An 18492-nucleotide genomic window follows, 5' to 3' on the forward strand; every position below is an offset into this window, starting at 1 on the left:
TGGACCCGACCATCTGTGAGCCTCAGCAGCAGAAACCTACATGCAGCACACGAGGCTGCGCTTTTTGTTACCTTCAATCTGACGTGAACTTCTGCCGTTGTACCCGAGTCACGGTCGTACTTAAATCTTCATTTGGTTATTCATGCTTTTCTACTCAACACACAGCTTAATATAGAGAGTGGTTGAGTTGCTGTAGCCTTTCTGTTTCTGTTTCTCCTCTGACCTCTCTTATAACAAAGTGTTCAGTCCACAGAACTGCTGCTCATTGTTTTTTTGGCACAGTCAAAGCCACGGAGATCACATTTTCCCCCCAGTCTGATGTTTAATGTGAACATTAACTGATGCTCCTGACCTATATCTGCAGGATTTCATGTATTGTACTGCTGCCACATGATTGGCCGACTGGATTCATCCTGAAAGCAGGTGTTCAGTGTGTATGAGTGAGTATGTGTGGGCCAAAATCATCATGGATATTTAAAAGCCTGTCCCAGTTGGATGCTATTCCCTGGATGAGGTAAAAAAAAAAACAACATTTAGAATAAACTCGACTGTTACTGATCCTTAACTGTCTAATCCATCTGAATTCATTCCAGCACCTTGCAGCACCTTCTCAGGGACTTCCTTTATAGCCCTGGGTAATGATCCTATCTAGCAGGCAGAAAGGTAGCAGCTTTTTTTATTATCATAATACCAATAACTAGATCTGATACAGCTCATTAATCTGTATCTGTCCACGGCTCTCGCTCTTCAGTGGTTTTGGGCTCTTTTAACATCGAACATTTCACAACCAAAACATTCAGTTGACATTTAATTGCTTCAAATTGTTTGTCTTCGTGGCCTGATTCTTCAGCACTCCAGGTTGTCTTACAAATAAATGAGTCTCAGGCAAGATTCTGCTTCAGTGTAGACAGTCTGTCAACATGAGTGGCAAGCGCTGGGGTGGGAACCTGGTTAACTGAGATTGGGGAAGGAGGGGCTGATAAGAAATTGCCTGCTTTAAGGCCAAACGATTAGTGGTAAATCTTGAGCGTTTTAAAAAAGAGCTTTTTTTCTTATGTCTAACTTTAATAACATGGTCAGAAAATGGTTCGATATGTGCAAGTGAGATAAAAGAGAACAGCACAAGAACACCGTGTCTCTGGCTGCTCCCTGAAGTTTCACACCCACAGATTTAAAGTCTTATTTCCAGTGTTTTGTCCATCTTATTTTTTAAATGAAACGTGTTGTCCTGTAGAGAACAGATAACCACATACAGTTACAAAGACAGTCGTGGCTAGAAATCAACATCATCCTGTCTGTAACAGGCCCCTCACCCAAATTATCCCTTTCAAGCATGAGCTTGCAATAAATTTCTCTTTGTGATCCATCTCAGCAGACATTCAGATCAGACTGTAAACATTTGCACAAAGAGCTTAGAACAGATTTGGATAACTGTGTTGTCAAAAAAAAAATGGCAGCAGTTTTTTTGGAGGACTTTTGATAATAATCCCCATTTGGACGGCTTGTTGGAACCAACAGGAGTTTTGGCATTTCAGCACACAGTTGGAGCTAATTTTGCTCTGTAGGTTCTGCAGGACTTGGAACTTATCTGTGGGTCCACAATTGCTGTACTTAACCCTGAAATCCACCCACTGTCGGGGGAGTTCAGTGTTGAAGCATGAGATTTTCTCAGTGGTTTAGTGCTGCACGTACCAAGAGTGAGTGATCTCTTGCGGCGAATCGAACTCAGTCTCATGGTCTGCCTTCTGATATCTGTCTCTGTCTAATTCAACATCCCTCAACAAGAACACTATCAAAGAAATAAACCCTGGAGGAGGTAAAAATGCATCAGAATACCTTTTTAAATTGGGAACATTGGGCGGTGATGTCACAAGGCTAAGCTATAGATGGGTTAAAGTTAAAGAAAAGTTTCCAAATGATGAAATTTCACCCATCTACACCAGTGTTTCATCAACATCTTTACCTGTACAGAGATTTTGTTTTGCTTCATCACTAATCTCTTTTCCATTATGGAGGGAGGGTGCTGTTTTTTGGAGCACTAATCAGTGGGTGCACAAAGAAAGGAGCCCAATGTGTTTGATTATAATTAAGATCTGAAGTGGGATTGTTGCAGTGCTGATGAGCTCCCTCACACACACACGAGCAATCAGTGGTGTTTATGTAACATATGAACAATACTTACAGTACTTAAGTGTGAATAGCTTGAATATCCATATTTATGTCTATACATGTCCTAAATAAAAAGTGTACTTTTACTTCAATATGAATTTACCTTGCACATTTTTGTGACTTCAAAATACAATGTTGGAACAAGTGCTGTAGTCCCAAATGTCAATGAAAGGTGATTTAGCATCGCCAGAATTCAGCTCAGGAAGAGTGAGGCTGAACTCTCACCATTTTGAAAACAAGCTTTGTTTCAAGATGAACAGCAAATGTATCGATGCCCAGTAATGACTGGTTTGTTACTGAAGGGAAGGAAGGAAGGAAGGGAGGCTTCTCAAAATTTCCGCTTGTGTTGTATTTACAGCAATTAATTTGTACTATAACTTCCAATATTTAAAGTACATTTATTATCAGAAAGTAACTTTTAATACTCAAGTACTGTAAATATCAGATTGTAAAACCTTTACTCAAGTGTTCTTCCAAATACAAGTTTAGATATGTGCTCATACTTAAGTCTGACTTTGAGGAACTTCCTCCCTCATTCTGTGAGCAACAAACCTCATTGTTGCTTAGTCAGAGAGATGTGGGTGAGGGGGGTGGGTGTGTTTCGGCAGCAGCATCACATTAATATTCAGTCCAGAGTGGTGTAACAGAAAAAGAAGACAGACAGCGAAAGAAACAAAGAAAGACTCACTGCAGCTTCGTCCTCCCTGCTGTCGCTGGTGTCCTCACTCTTGTGGTGGCCGGCTGAGGAGCGAGTGTCCCTCTTGCGGCTGGCGTCTGTCCCCTCCATCTGTCTCTCTCCATCTGGGCCAAGGTGAAAACATGAACACAGCTCAGAAAGCCAGCAAGCGCCATCATCACCATCATCATCATCATCCTACAGTACAGTCATCACCACCATCATCATCATCATCCTCATTGCCATGATCCTCATCTCCATTTTAATCATCCTCATTAATGGCATCATTGTCTTCCCGATCACAATCATTATCATCATCATCATCATCGATGGCATAATTATAATTACGAACATCTTCATTACCATCGTCATGATGATCGTGGTCAACAATAATTGCGAGCTATCACTCATTTTCCTTTCTACTGAGCCTCTCCACTGTAATCAATCCCGGATAAAACTTTCCGCAGAAAAGAAGATTAAGTGGAGAAAAAAAATGTAACGAGAAAAGTGAAAAGAGACAAGAGAGAAGAATAAGAGCCAGGCCAGAGGGGAAATGTGAGGAGCGGGGGGGGTGAAAATGGAAGAAGAAAAAAAAACGGAAGAGATTGAGAAACCGAGGGACATAAAGAATAGCTTTTCTTGCTGTGGAGTGGAGCTGTTAGGATGCTGTCATGCCACAGATGGATTATGGGACTTTTGCAGCACAATGATGACAGTTGCCTTGGCCGAGAGAGAACAACCGGAATTCAAATCCACTCATTACGAGTGTGTGTGTGTTTGTGCCTATATACTATATATGTGTGTGTATTTTGTGGGTCCGATATACAGAGCATACGGTCCAAACTGCCAAATCTCTGTGCTTCCTTTAAAGAGCAACACACATTTCCACACACACACATTGTCATGGACGATCAAACCTGAGCACAATTCAGTACAGAGCTGTAACAGGATATTCAACATTTTATGAGAGCCAGGTTATTTGGAGTTACAAGGACTGAATGGATACTCATAAAGTTTCCTATAAGGGTTTCTGCCTCCACGAGGAGTTCATATAAAAAAGGGAATCCATACCCTATTCACTCCAATTTCTTTTTATTTGTATTGTACTGCATTCGATCCCATTTGGCTGACATGGTTCATGAATGCACAACATTGCTGCAGCTCAGATGGACTGCCATAAAAGGTGGCGCCTATGCCATTGACTCCGCTATAAAAAGCTGAGGAGTGGGTGACTTTTCAGTGTCCCAAATGCATTACGGTGAAAGTGGTTCATTACTGTCTGCTGAGCAGGGGTGGCTGCTGCGTACGCACATGCATACTCTCACACACACACATCAGGGGATGGATTGTGATTAAAAGACGAGAGACGGGAGAACAGGTGGCTATAAAGCATAATGAGTACTAATGGTTTTCCAATATGTCCCCTTAACAATGAGTCTGAGTGGGCTGAATTAGATGGGGGGCCTTGGGGGTAAGTGGTGTGTGTGCGTGTGTGCGCAGTGGGGACACAAAGAGACAAAAAGGCATGTAAATGTACAGAGACGGAGAAAGGAAGAGAGGAGGCGGCTGACCTACTGCGAGAAACAATCTAGAGTCGAAAAACACACAAAATAAAAATAAAATGTATCAAAAGTTAAAGTTTTTCTCTTGTACAATTTGTACGGCCTCTCATGAAAGGCTCCGGCAAACATAATCTGTGCAGATGATCTGTTTTCCTCTTTTGTTTGGATATCATCTTGCCTGTCTCCTTCTATTCCCTCTGCAATTTCACTGATTCCAGACAACTGTAGTATGAATCTCCTTTGATCTGAAAAATCATCTTCTTTTTGCTGAATAACTGAAGCGGAGGGAAAAACTTGCCATGTTCATAATGCATTCCCCTTAAAACGGGTTTTCTCATTTTTTCTCTCAGATAGTGCGAGGATACATCGTGTTGTATGTTTTTATGCATTGGAAAGGTCAATGCGACTCAGCAAGAAAAAAAACAAAGAGAAGGGATATAAACATAATACTCCACAATGGGAGGTGCGGAAGCTTTTAGCAAGTGCCATTATCATTGGAGCCACAGGAACCGTGATGTGAGAGCCGCCAACCTGCAGTCCAACTTGACATGGACAGGCTAAGTACGGCCTGCGGGGTCTATCAAAGCGCCACCAGATCAAAGAGCAAACACCAAAGAGCGGACAAGATGAACCTCGTCTCATTTCAAGCCCCACTTTCCTGCCATTGTTGAGCCGAAAATAGCAGGACACTTTGACTTCAAAGTTTTGATCTTGCTCTACAACTAAAACCACCTTTGTCAAAAGTCCTTAACGTAGGTTTTATCTGTGTGTCTTATTAGAAAATGCCTCAGGATGCTCCCGTGCTTTCATTTCATGAGCAAACCATATTCCAACAAAGAATATGTCACGGTAAATAGAATGAAGCAAATTACCTAAAAGCACCCCCAATGGAAAATAAATAGTAAATTAATTTCTTGTGCGTTGCAATTTATCTTTTGCTTCATTGTGCTGTTTATTTTCGCTCTTCCTCTGAGTACACACTGCATGAGTCACTGCAGCATGAGTCAACTGGCAGCACATCTCCCTTTAACCGTTTATCTGAGACTATTACAAGCAGGCAATGCACCAGGGAGCAAGGAGAAACTCCTCTTTGCCTGGCCTCATTTATGTAAGTGATGACCTTAAATATGATCGAGCATACCGAGCAAAAAACCTCAAATCAGTCCGACTTGGAAATGAAATACGTGACAGGATTGAAAGCAACACTGAATAACCTGTGAATATTTTTTTTAAAGAAATCAAAAAAGAAGCCCCCAGATTAATTAAAAAACAAACAAACCTTTTGAGCAACCTTCACATCTGTATCATAAGCTGACCACAGTCCATTGTGATTTGCACGCCAAAGAAATATTCAGGAAGCATTCAAGATTGAGAGTAAAGACAAAGTAAAATCACCTCTGGAAGTATCAGCCACATGTCAGAAAGCTGTCGACCAACATTAGGAAGAAAACTTCAACAAAGAATTCACTTTCAAATCATTTCTCTTCCTCTTCAGGTCCCTCAAGCATCGTCTTTTGAAGTGTGAGGAGAATCGTTTTTGACTGAACTTCTTTCCTCACAAAAAAAGTCCTTAAGCGCTAAAAGCACTATATGCTCCTCTGCACCCTATACAGAGTCAGGGTACAATTATCAATTTAAAAAAAGAAAGAAAGAAATTAGGTGAAGTGCACCGTGGAAATACCTTCCTGCTGGTACTTACAGTATATCATCACAGTAACATTTAAATCATTAGTCAACCTTTTGCAGAGAGTGTCTTTATATGGATAAATGTAAAAGGAACATTTACTGTTAATATATTCTTCTAATATCTACGCAAAAGGAGATAATGAGAATTGAAAAGTGTGTGTGTGTGTGTGTCTGTGTGTGACAGCAAAAGTGAGAGAGAGAATATCAAATGTTCAAACAATCTTTGCCAATATCCCTCATGCACTAAGCTTGTGTGCGAGTGTGAGCGTGTGTGAGTGTGTGTGTGTGTGTGTGTGTGCGTCCTGACTAAATCTATGCACCAAGTGTGGACACTGGCTCATGTGTAGCCTCTCAGATACAAAGCTGCAGTGCTGCATTTGAACCATGTCATAAATAATATTCAGTGAGCAGTTTGATGAACAAATCAAAACGGTACTGTGTTGGTGAACCAGTCATACAACAAACCATGAGGATGAAACCAGTGATCTGAGTAACCAGCATGCTTTGCTGTCATATGCTCATGGGCACCAGCACCAGAGTTAAAAAAGGACTTGAACGAGGATGATGCACTGTAGGACAGGCATTTACACACTCATGTAGACTATGCAGCAGCGTGCGGTGCGAGCTGTGTCTCACCCCCATGCTGAGCTGCACCAAGTCTGAGTCCCAGGACTTCCTCAAGCCTCCATGCTGGCTCTAATGAAGTGATGAGGAGCGGACTGGCAGGTTAATGGAAGCCAATCGACTACGCACTCCACCCCACCACCAGCAGGAGACCAGGCAGAATACTAATCATTCCGGAGCCGCCTCCCTTATGTCTGTTAGACCTAATCTGTTCATATCCCCCGGCCCTAAAACAGCAGCACTATTTACTGTGCAGATAAGATAGTGGAGAGCAACTTCTGTAACCTCCAGAGGACACAGATAGTCACTGTTTTTTGTGAGTGTTTTGTAGATTAAGTTTGTGACAGAGTGCATTAAAAACCATAATAAACAGGAGTCTTATCCAAGGTTGATGTGGGTGGAATCTGCAGATAGAGACTGTGGGGTTGGGTGAAAACTTTCTCCCGGCTTCCTCTACTTTTGAGTAGTGAGTAATAAGTTCACCTTGCATGGCTGCTCCCTTTGAACTAATGATATTCTAAACTCGATAGCTTTCAGAGAACTGTGGCTGTCAGATCTCTCATCTCCGCCGTACGTGTGCCAATATGCATGTGTGTGTGTGTGTGTGTGTGTGTGTATTTCGGCTTGTCTGCAGGTATATGTAAACAATGTATGCATGCGCGGGCGCGTGTTGCGCATCTGCGTCCTGTTTTATCTTTGAACAAGACTGACAACAACTGCGGGGTTTCGCTGCGAGGCACTGCTCCACTGTATGTTAAGTGATAGACAGAATGGTGATACAGCAGAATGCTAATGACCGAATCAGAGAGGTGAGTAGGCTACAGCAGCAGCTATACGAGAAGTGCAACGAAGGGCAGTCAGATGAAAAAAGGCAAGAAAACTTATCATTTAAAAAGAGATAAATAAACCCTAGGTGGTTAAGTAACATGGGTTTAGTCTGAGCGCATGTGACAACTCTCAGTCACAACAAATTAACTAATAGTTAATCTGTTTAGGAGCCCTTGGGATCCGCTTCATGTAACAGCCCCTCTGGCAAACAGGGGAGGGAATGGCAGCAGCAGTCAGACACAGCAGCTAAACGTGGTTGCAGAAAATGCCAACGGTCAATATCACAATTCATTTGCCAGTGTTATATATAGAGAGCAGCTCCCACATGGTCTCCTTTGAAAAGGCACAGTCAAGCACACTTAATACGTAACCTTAATAGAGGACAAACAAACAGACCACAAACACAAACAGGTAGTTTGCACAGCCACAAATGACTGGTAATTACTTGTTTGCAAACAATGCAAACTTCCAGGGGAGCAAATACAAATTATTTTCATGATCAATGAATCAATTGATCAGTGAGTTTGTGAAAATCTCCCACCACAAAATGCCCACAAAAAGTTTACAAAGCCTAAAGCAATTTAGCCAACAAACAGTCCCAAACCCAATTATATAAAGCTGATAAAATCCTCACAATTTAAACCGCTAATGTTTTACAAATTTGAATTATCAATTGCATCAATGATGATTTTTATGTTTTATTTTATGTAATATGTATATGTATATATATATATGTAATATGTATATATACATATCATGATGTGAGTGGTTCCAGTAAGAATTCAGATTCCTTCACTTGCAGCAATTGAAGGCATCTGAATACCCTGTAGCCATAATAAAAACAACAAGCTAAATTAGATTTAAATATATTGTAAAGATGTCAGAATCTCTCCCTATTATCTTGCGCTTCCAGCAGAGTTTCACACTGCAAACCTTCAAAATCACCTCAAATAGCCTTTATTGGACTGAGACCTGGAGTCTGTGTGGGCTGTTGGACCACCCCAAGGTCACTTATGTTCCTTTTAATATTTTGAGGTTATATAAGATGCTAGTTTTGGCATCATTTTTGCTGGAGGAAGTGAGGAGAAAAGGAGCCGCCGGTTAGAAACAATGCTTTAGTGGTCTCTGGCATTCAAATGAAGCTCAATGTTGTATCAAGGGGCTTCATTTGTGCAAGAAAATCCTCCCACACGGTTACCACTACCTGCTTCCTTTGACATGAGGCAGGACTGTTGGACAATTTCATGCTGTTTACTTGAAATTCTTAACCTGCCGTCAATGTGGCACAAGCAAAATCATCTGTAGGCAAAGTATTTCCACTGTTTGATCATTGAGAACTGATGAACATGTGACCACTGCAGCTTATTCGTCTTTTTGTGGTGCTTCGCTACAGTTTGAAGCTTTGACAAGACGCATTCAGGCGTGGCCTTCAGCAAATCACTAATGCACGGAGCTCTTACATGCATGTGGCCTTCCTGTTCAGCCATCTGCCCCTGACCTTCCTCACTGCCAAGGTGTTTTGGACTGCATTACTACAGCTGACTACACGCTTTCTTTTTCTTTATCGCACTCAAATCCCACGGGGCTAGCTGTTTTCTGAGATGCTGGAGCAACTCCACTTGAATCAAAGTAGCTCAGGTTGTGCGTCATGGCTGTTTTTTTGTGTGGTTTAACAGCAAATTAACCTCTTCACCTTGCCTAAACAGCATCATACTGATTTGCCATTTGGAGGAGCAGATTATTTGCATCAGCGAGTAAGTTTACTTGATAAAGTGGCAACCAAATGAGAAGGAAACTCGCTGCATGCATAAAGGATGAGTGGAAATGAAGGATGTGCGGTGAAAAGTGTGATGAAGTGGGGGCAAGAATCAAATGTAGAGACATGAAACAAGGTTTGGGAGGAAGAACAGACAAAAGAGTTACAGGAACAAGTGCACAGCAACAGCATGCTCGGCATAAATTATTGACGGGGTTGATCTCTCCTCAGCAAGTACACTGCGACTCCATCTTGGTGACGTACTCTGTACTCCCCCTTGAGCTTGCACCAGGGTTGTGGGGGAATGCTAAATACACCCACCGCCTCCTCTCCCCCCACCACTGGAGGACGAAGATTAAAATTGCATAGGACGATGAAACAAGAGGCTGCGGCTTTTAAGAACACAAGAGTGGGAGACAGACAGAGAGATGAAGTGAGGGGGGGGGGGGGCAGGTTGAAGAAAAGAGTGGAGAATGCAAGAGGGTATGGGGGAGGAGATTAAATTGGAAGTCAAGGAGATGACTGTGGAAGAGGAAGCTGAGTGGGATGCAAAGGATGAGAGAGCGACTGTGAGGAGGGAGAAGTGAAGAAGAAGTTGTAACCACTGGGAGAGAGAGCTGCAGGCTCACATGCTCACTTGTCATTTGTCAGTCAGCCACTCACTGATTGATTTGGTTGCTCGCTCATTCCCTCTGCATCCCCGACCCCAGCTCTCTGCCATTCATTTTCAATATACTCCACTACTTTTTACAAGCTCTTCTAAAGAGCTTATAAAGTTTTACGAGGACGGCGGCTTGTTGCGCCGCAATCAGGCGTGACGTTAAAAAGACACGGCTGACGCAAGGCGATGGAGAATGCCGAACCGATAGTGCCAGTGAAGTCTTTTTAATGACTCTTTTAGGCCCGTCAGCCAAGCGTTCTTCATGTACACACGCAGGGTGGCATGGCAGGGGGGCAGCACAAGTGCAGCAGGCTTTACTGAGCCCCCGTGTTGGCCAAATGGAGCTGGCTAATTATAGCAAATAAACTGCACTGATCTGTACCATTAGACAGTCAGTAATGAAGCAGAGTGGAGGGCTGCTGTGACACTGATGAATAGCCGAGTGCAGCACTCCCTGGCCTTTAGTTCAGCACTAACAACGCAGACTTCTGAGGAAAGCGCGAGTGCATTAAGACAAGAGGCATAACAAGGGTTTCGGAGATGAGATAAATAGAGACAAAGGGGATGTGACGGAGTGGAGGGAGGAAAGACGAGAGGAACGACAGAGAGAACTTGATGGGGGGAAAGATAGAAAGCAAAGCGCAAGAGGATGTAGTTAGAGTGAAAATGTGCTTGTAGGCCTGTGGGTGTGTAGGGCAGAGAGACAGAGAGAGAGAAAGAAAGAGAGAGAGAGAGAGGGAGAGAGGGATTGTCGAGATGCTTAATGTGCTGTAATATGGGTCAGGGGCAAAGAGGTCCCACTCTCCCTCTCTCTTTCACTCTCTCCCCTCCACTCTCTCGTCTAAGCTCCTGTAATGTTTTGTGTTCTACTAATAGCTCGCTAAAGCCGCCACTTAGGAAAATTCAAATAACAAAAAAACAAAATGCCTCAGATGGAGACAAACATAAAATCAGAGCCCAAGGGCCCTGTGCACTTAAAGATTAATAGACAGCCTGCAAGAAAATGGAGTGACCTTATTGCAGCATCGGACTACAAAGAGACACAATTGCAAGTACAAACGCATATACAATAGTCTCTCTCTCTTACACACACACACACACGCACTGATTCTCACAGAGTATTGTTTTGAAGCAAACCTAATGAGCAGAATCAATTAAACATGCGTTTCAGCGGAACATGAGTTTGGCAATTTGCGGCAACTGGGTTTAGTGCAAGGTGGTCTGCTGCATTCAGAATGAAAGGCAGCTTGTGAAGAGCTGTTACAGCCGTACGGTTTGCGTAAATATGAAAGACAAGTCAATTTATGGATTTTTCATCACTACTCACCACTGTGTGGAAACGCAAAGAGTGCCATTAAGTAGTCAATAGATTACATCCACAATCAAAAAGCCTGTGAAAGCCAGGGAAGTGCCTGGTGCTTATCTCGAAAGCCTGTCTGAGCTCTAATGAGGTTGATATCTGACTTGCTCTCTACTTGAAGCTTGAACACAAATATTATCTGCTCTGTTGAGGTTTTTACACTCATCTATATTACACTATTGGCAGCTAAACAGGGTCTAGTAGGTGATGGCCAAAAGCCATTTTAGTTTCAAATATGGAAAGCAATGCACTTGACTATCAGCAGATATAGTGAGCAATATAGGGTTTTCTCCATCATTGATAAATCTTGCTCTCTATTTATGACTAAGCATGGGCTAGACATTTTCAGGGGCTGGTTCGCTGGCAACCCAGGTCACAAAAATGGACAAAAATGGAAGAAAAAAAAAAAGCTGATATGATTGTGTCAATCTTCTGTCTAGTTTATATTTGGCCACAGGCTCCAGAGCAAAACAGCCAGATCCCTCTGCAACCTGCCAGCCCACTCACCCTGCACACCTCTGAGTGGCTGTCTGCCTCTGCCCATCTCCTCTTGCTGCTTAGTGCCCAGGGCCTCCGTGAACTCCACTGGCTGTCTACAAGCTTATAAGGTCTGCTTTGGACCTACACTGGGTTGCCACGGAGACAAGAGTGCAAAAGGAAAACATTTCAATCATTCAGTGACAGAAGATACTTAAAAAAAAAATAAAAAAAATTCAAAGCCAGCGGGTGAGATAGGAAAGAGGAGAAGAAGTTATCGCAGCTTCTTACCAGGACATAAGTGAAAGTGAGGATGATAGACTTTATCAAGGGACACACAAATACACAAACACACACACACACACACATACACAACAGCCATATGTGGTTTTCAGCAAATGCGAATAACAAATCCTCCCCGGATGCCATGATGTGTCTGTACATCGTCTGTGCATTGTTGCGGAATCTCACATAAAGGCCGAAAGGTCTCAGTCTCTGTGGTGTTTATTATGAGCGAGTGGACAAACACATACTGTATGCGCACACACACACACACACACACACACACACACACACACACACACACACACACCATAAGCTATCCCCACAGTTGCCAGTGACACCCAGAGGCAGCTGCTCCAATCACAGTGGAGGAGATAAGGAAGCTTCTCTGAGCTGCTGCAGAACCACAACTGTCACAGCTGATGTGTCACTGGGGAAGGAATTAGAGAGAGCACGTAGGGGTCGCACGCTTCCTTGAGCCCCCCTCGCTCATTAGCATACATTTGTAAACAAAGAAAGAGAGACGACGAAGGCCCCGGAGCCGGGCTAACGCGTTGTCACGCCGTTACCGAGAGTCAGAGTGGAACAGAGCATCTAAATGAGCTGAGAGCGCTAGAGGAGACCTTTCTGTGATAATTCATCCATCTTCTGTGCTCCTGACAGCTGAGCTGCTGCGCTGGGAGACAATGAGAGAGGAGCCTGGGGTGTCGGCATCCGGCCTGCATCCAGAAAAGAAAAAAGATGAAGATAAAAAAAAATAAAAAAAAAATACACTTGATAAACTTGAGAGTTTGAGACCCTAGCTTTAAGTCTCGTGGCTCCTTGTGAGCCAGATACAAAACGAAGGGGAAAAAAGACATTTTTTCTTGAGGGATCAACAAGAGGAGACGCAGAGGTGTGAGGGAAAGAGGGAGGAAGAGAAAAATGCAGCGTTTTGCTACACCTCACTAAGAGACAAATACTATTTTAGAAACCTCAAAACACTTGAGACAAGACTGACCCCTAAATAACCCTACTCTACCTGTCTCTTCCTCTCTCTCTCTCACACACACACACACACATACACATTTCTCCATCTGCCTCTCTTCTCTCACCACCTCATTCCTTGCTACTCTTTCTATACACCTTTCATCTTTTCTGCCTCGCTTCTTCTCCGTCTCTTTCAGCTGCTCTCAATCACTCTCTGCCACCATCCGAGGTGTTGGCAGCAATTAATACTTGAATACGGTTTCCATGTAGAATCCCAGTGTGGTCATTATTGTCCACCGAGTATCTGATTATCATCATCCCTGTAGGAGTCATTACCTTGCTGATCAAATCGTCCTTGCGCTGCAGAGAAAGAGAGATGGAAGAAGAGTGGTAAAGAGCGGAGGACAGACATAATGGAGAGAAACGGAAACCAAAAAAAGGAAAATGTTTTGTTTTTTTCTTTAAAAAAGTGCTCGGATGGTGGTGGCAAGGGGTTACAATATGAGAATAAAAGATGAAAGAAGACAGAAGGGGGAAAATGAGGACAGAGGAAGGGGGAACAAGGGAGAGGGGGAAAGAAAAGGAAGAGGTGATGTGTTACACGCAAGGGAGGGGGAGAAGCAGGAGGAGGACAGAAACAATAATAGCCTTGTCTTATCACTATACAGTGATAAATTCCCTTCTCGTCCGGGAGTCAGCGCCCCGGCTGGGGCCAGGCCTGATGACAAACCACCTCCACCCTGCACTGCAGCCCTGGCTATTTATGATCAGGCAACTTGTACGAGTCGATCGGGGGGCCAGCTGGGCCCAGATTCGTCTTGGGTCAGTGTCGTCTCTCCTGGGCCCCATGACAACCTCAAATGGGGCCACTCTGTCACGTCTCATCTCCCACTCCTCTGCCCTCCGCGCTGACAGTCCCCTTCAGCACATCATCCTCTGGTTACTGGTGATAACTCAGTATTGTTAACAACTCCACAGTGTCCGTCCGGCGGGTCACGTGTGACAGCAGCCGGCGCCGTTCGTTCACATTCAACCGACTCTCGCTATTCTGTGGACTAATTCAATTATAGGATTCTTTAGCGCATAGATCTTTCACAGTTCTTGAATAAAATAATAATACACAGAAACCTCATTACACAAGAATCCGCTCATTGGTACTGAGGAGGGAAGTGCCGAGTCAGCGTCTCTCTAATGAACAGTCCAATTACAGCAATACTTACAGTAGCAATTACCAACTTTTTGAGGTGCAAGATGTAAAATTCAATGCTTCTGCTGCGCTGGTGAGTGCCAAACAAGAAAACCTGCATGTCTAACAGTTCAGCCACATAAACAAAATTACGTAAACCCTAAGCAAACAAATGCATGAAACTGTAATAGAATTCTGTTCCTGCATCAGCCAGCAGCACGCCATCCATCCGTTCACTCACTCATCCCGCTATGGAAATCGCCACCATCGTCTGCTGACCCCAAATCAGTCACAAAGGACAGACAGCTCCAGCGAGCAGCACGCATGGGGCTCAGCCGAGCAATTAATCCATGCAGGCTGCTGCAATTGTTTGCATTTAGTTTCTTGTGTCTGTTTACCCGTTTACATATTCCTGCTCGGCGTAAATTATTCATGTGTGTTCCTTTCCGTATCCTCTAGCAACAGCAGAGACGGTTCACGCTGCGAATATGAAGGCAACAATGCAACACATTGATCGACATCACCGCCGATGGTTGGGAAATGAAAAGGGAGGGGAGGGAACCGGTGTAAAGCTGAGATACATTCACAATAAAAGAAGAGAGCGAGAGGGAAACTTGATCAAAACAGATGTCTAAAAAAAAACAGAACAACTCACCAGAAAGAGAAAGAGGGCAAAATTTGTCTGTCAAAATTTAGACACTGCATTTGTGTTGTGACTGTGGCCAGCAACTGTCTATTCATTGATCAAAACATTGGCTTTGAAGATTGACTGATTAGCTGAAAAAAAAAGAAAAAAAGAAGATGAAGTTCTATTAAAATAATTTACAATTATTCAAACACTGCATTTCTTTGTATCTTAGGCCTTCATGTTGTAGTTTTATCAAATATCACAAGCAGAACAAAACAAGCAATAAACTATTCATTTCGACGACAAGTTCTCTTCCTGTCCTTAAGACTGTCTACATGATTCTTCATTTAACTTCTGACTTGTACAATCCAGGTCACATCCCATCACAAAAAAGCAGTATCAACTGGATGCTTCGCAGTGAATGTAACTGACTATGAGGGTTCTAGCTTTTGTCGAGTACAAAAAAGAAATAATAAATTAAAGTGTAGTTTTTAACAGTGAAGTAAAGTCTGGTGTTACTCAAATTCCACTGAGACTTCACTTTTATTGGAGGGTGACACCACTCGCATCGATTCTGGTGGATACACAACCTCCGCGAAGATGCACCCTTCGAAGTGATAAATATGCAAATGCTGGCATGTCTTATCACTTTCTTTGAGATTCTGATTGTGATTCATAGTAAGTTTCTTTGTAATATCTTCAGACATTCAAAACCCTGCGATACATCTAGCATAATCCATTAGTTTCCCGAAGCTGAAAAAAAAAATGCATTTATAAACATCAAAGAAAAAGGAAAAGAGATGAAATTGTTGAATCAAACTAGAAGGAAAATTAAAGCTGTGTCTGAATCGACAAAGTGATGTGATAATTCCACCTCTGTTTATAAGGGATCATGTCAAGGTAAGTAAATGGTGTCACAAAATCATTTGAATGTGTTTAATTTAACAAATGCCCAGTCGGTAAGTGTTTGAGTACAGACTGAGCATTGATCGGTGGGTTTACCACTGATTTGCTGAGTCACTTTACAACATGTCCAACATGATGTGAGAATATCTGAGGCTTGTGTGTCTTCACAGCCTTGGCAACATCACTAACAAACACAAGAGGACACACACACAGCAAAGAATAGACTGGCAAAATGCTGACAGACCGATGTAAGATCAGAAACTCATTTACTTATTTCACTACTTTACATTCATCACCTTTCACTTTAACCGGATACCATAGGTCATGGAAGCCAAGATTTACAGTCAACATCTTGCAGACATCTTTTTTAGTATGGCTGATGTGAGATTACTTCAAAGTGAGCGTCATTAAGTATTTCATCTTTTGATGAAATGTTTATGTTGAGTTATGGAAAATGAATGTGCAGTTTTCTTAATGGGCGAAAAGCCTGAATCATGACAAAAGTGGATCTGGGAAAGGCTTACTCACAGACTTTCAACACCAACCTACATGTATATGGAAAGGCTGTAAAATAACTGAAATTTAATGATGTACAAATGTTTCATCCTGCCTTCTTTTAAATAGTTATCTAAAAGCAAATATAAAGAAACGATGACACATGTTTTCCTTTTTGATTGTAAGCAATTACTTTGTATGCTTGTTCATCATCAGCACTTGACGCCAACTGCTGAGTTATTTGATTTGTCACTAACAACAACATCTGTGTTGAAAAAACTAAGTTGGATATACAGTAGGGTCCTTTAAGTGTATTATTAATGCACTCACAGTATGTAAACCTATATGCAGAGCAGTGTATGACCCTATACTGTGTATAACATACACAGACTCATGTGTGAGACCAGACCTCATTATATTACCTGAAGTGTCTTCTCCTTAGATTTCTATTCCAGAGGCGGGAGGGAAAGGGGAATGAGAAAAGGCAAAGAGCTGCCACGGTTTATTCATCTGTGACTGATGCACAATGTGTCATGACCCATATCTGAACTCTGGTCAATATGCAGCCATTCATGAGCCACTCAGCCAAGCAGCGCATACCTGATAGGAACCTATGTAAACACAGAAATTACACACAGACAGATCCTTCCTCATCCTGTTTAACCTTGGGCAAAATTAACAGGAGGGAAGCTAACGACTACCGATGGACAGAGAATGTCCATCCATGAACCGCAGCCTCTGCTATACCAGAGACTGTGCAGCCGTCTCCCTGGACAACTAGTCATTCACCCTGTAGGAGGATTTAATGTTGAAAACCATCGCCTTGGGCAACCACACTGACCCGAGCATGAGCTGGAGGCAGAGAAGCATATTTCAATCTGTTACCCTTAGCAACACTCAGCACACTCTCCTGTTGTCGATGTACACACCTACTGTAAAGCCAAAACAAGCCGTCCCCCGAGTCGTGAGCTTGTATTAACCTGAGAGAATCTTTCCATTCTCTTCCTTTCGATCGCTCTCTCTCTATTGCAACTTTTGTCAATGCCTGATTTTTCTTTTTTAGTATCTGTTCAGCAGCAAAATCCTATTTTCTTCACGCTTAGTTATAGAATAGCATGAAAATTTGACAGATTGATATATCAATGTAAAATATTATAATTCGCAAGACTAAAAGTCTGACATTAGTGGACATAAAGCCTCTTTGATTGTGGGTATGAATGTCAAATATTTGTTCACAAATATTTACAGTGGAAAATCTTGAAGATCTTCATGATATAAATCTGAGGATTATATAAAAGATTAGCGCTGAATACCATCACTTTATTGAGGTGAAATTTTGATTTATTCCACATACTGTGTCGACATGAGCCAGACGTCTAATCGCAGCTTCACCTGATCACTGGCACAAAGTCAGAGGGCAAAACAGTTCTGCAAGTGACTCTACCTAATCTACCTGATCTGACACACTTAAACAGGAATTACGCTGTCTTTAGGGCTCACCGCTATCCAATTAAGCCATCAGCCCGTTTCAAACAAGCTCCTGAAATGTGATCGCTGCATGCCAAAAAGGAAGGAAAGTCTCTTCACTCGCCGAGCGCTGCAGAGAGAAACACTTTCGCTGCTAAACACAAAAGCTTATTCTTCTGAAGTGATTGCGTGCGTTCTGAAACGAGCTCTGCAAAGACAGAAGACATACAACTGTCACGGACAACACAGCAGTGTGGGAAGCATCGGGGTGCGCACAGATGGAGCCTGTGTCGTTGCGCTACTGTTGCTAAACATATCCACTATGCATGAGGAACAGTGGAGCAAAGAGGGCACAGACCACAGCGCAGGATGAGGGTTGTGTAGGTGGATAAGAATGACAGGGACAGACAGACACACCCAAATTCACAGTATGCGCTTACATTCTGCAAACATATAGTACAGAGCCAAATCACTTATGTGCAATTAAATTTGACAAACACACATTGTAAAAGAAGGGAGCAGGGAGAGAGATTGAGGCAGTGGGCGGGATAATGCTCGGAGCGCAAGACGAGCAGGGAGACAGACAGTGGGAGGCGTGAAGGAAGATAAATGGCAAGAGACAGAAGAGGCAGGAAGAGGCTGAAGGAGCGAGACAGGGAGAGAAGAGGAGAGGAGGACAGTGGCAAAAGTAATGAGATGAGAAAGAGGGTGACCTTAATCAGCCACTCGTCTGGATGTACGCGCACAAATACACACACAC

The 18492-nt window shown here is 42.8% G+C and overlaps 1 protein-coding gene across 1 annotated transcript in view; it reads right to left on the bottom strand.

Annotated features, from left to right (window-relative positions):
- Positions 1-18492, bottom strand: part of b4galnt4a (beta-1,4-N-acetyl-galactosaminyl transferase 4a) — a 126506-nt gene that overhangs the window by 83053 nt on the left and 24961 nt on the right. The window contains exon 2 of the mRNA XM_085779652.1: positions 2858-2970. Within this exon, the coding sequence (XP_085635778.1) occupies positions 2858-2970 (113 nt within the window). The remainder of the gene's footprint in view (positions 1-2857; positions 2971-18492) is intronic.

The sequence above is a fragment of the Trachurus japonicus genome, chromosome 6, assembly GCF_045865225.1.
Source record: "Trachurus japonicus isolate A0001 chromosome 6, Traja_1.0".
Classification (NCBI taxonomy): domain Eukaryota; kingdom Metazoa; phylum Chordata; class Actinopteri; order Carangiformes; family Carangidae; genus Trachurus; species Trachurus japonicus.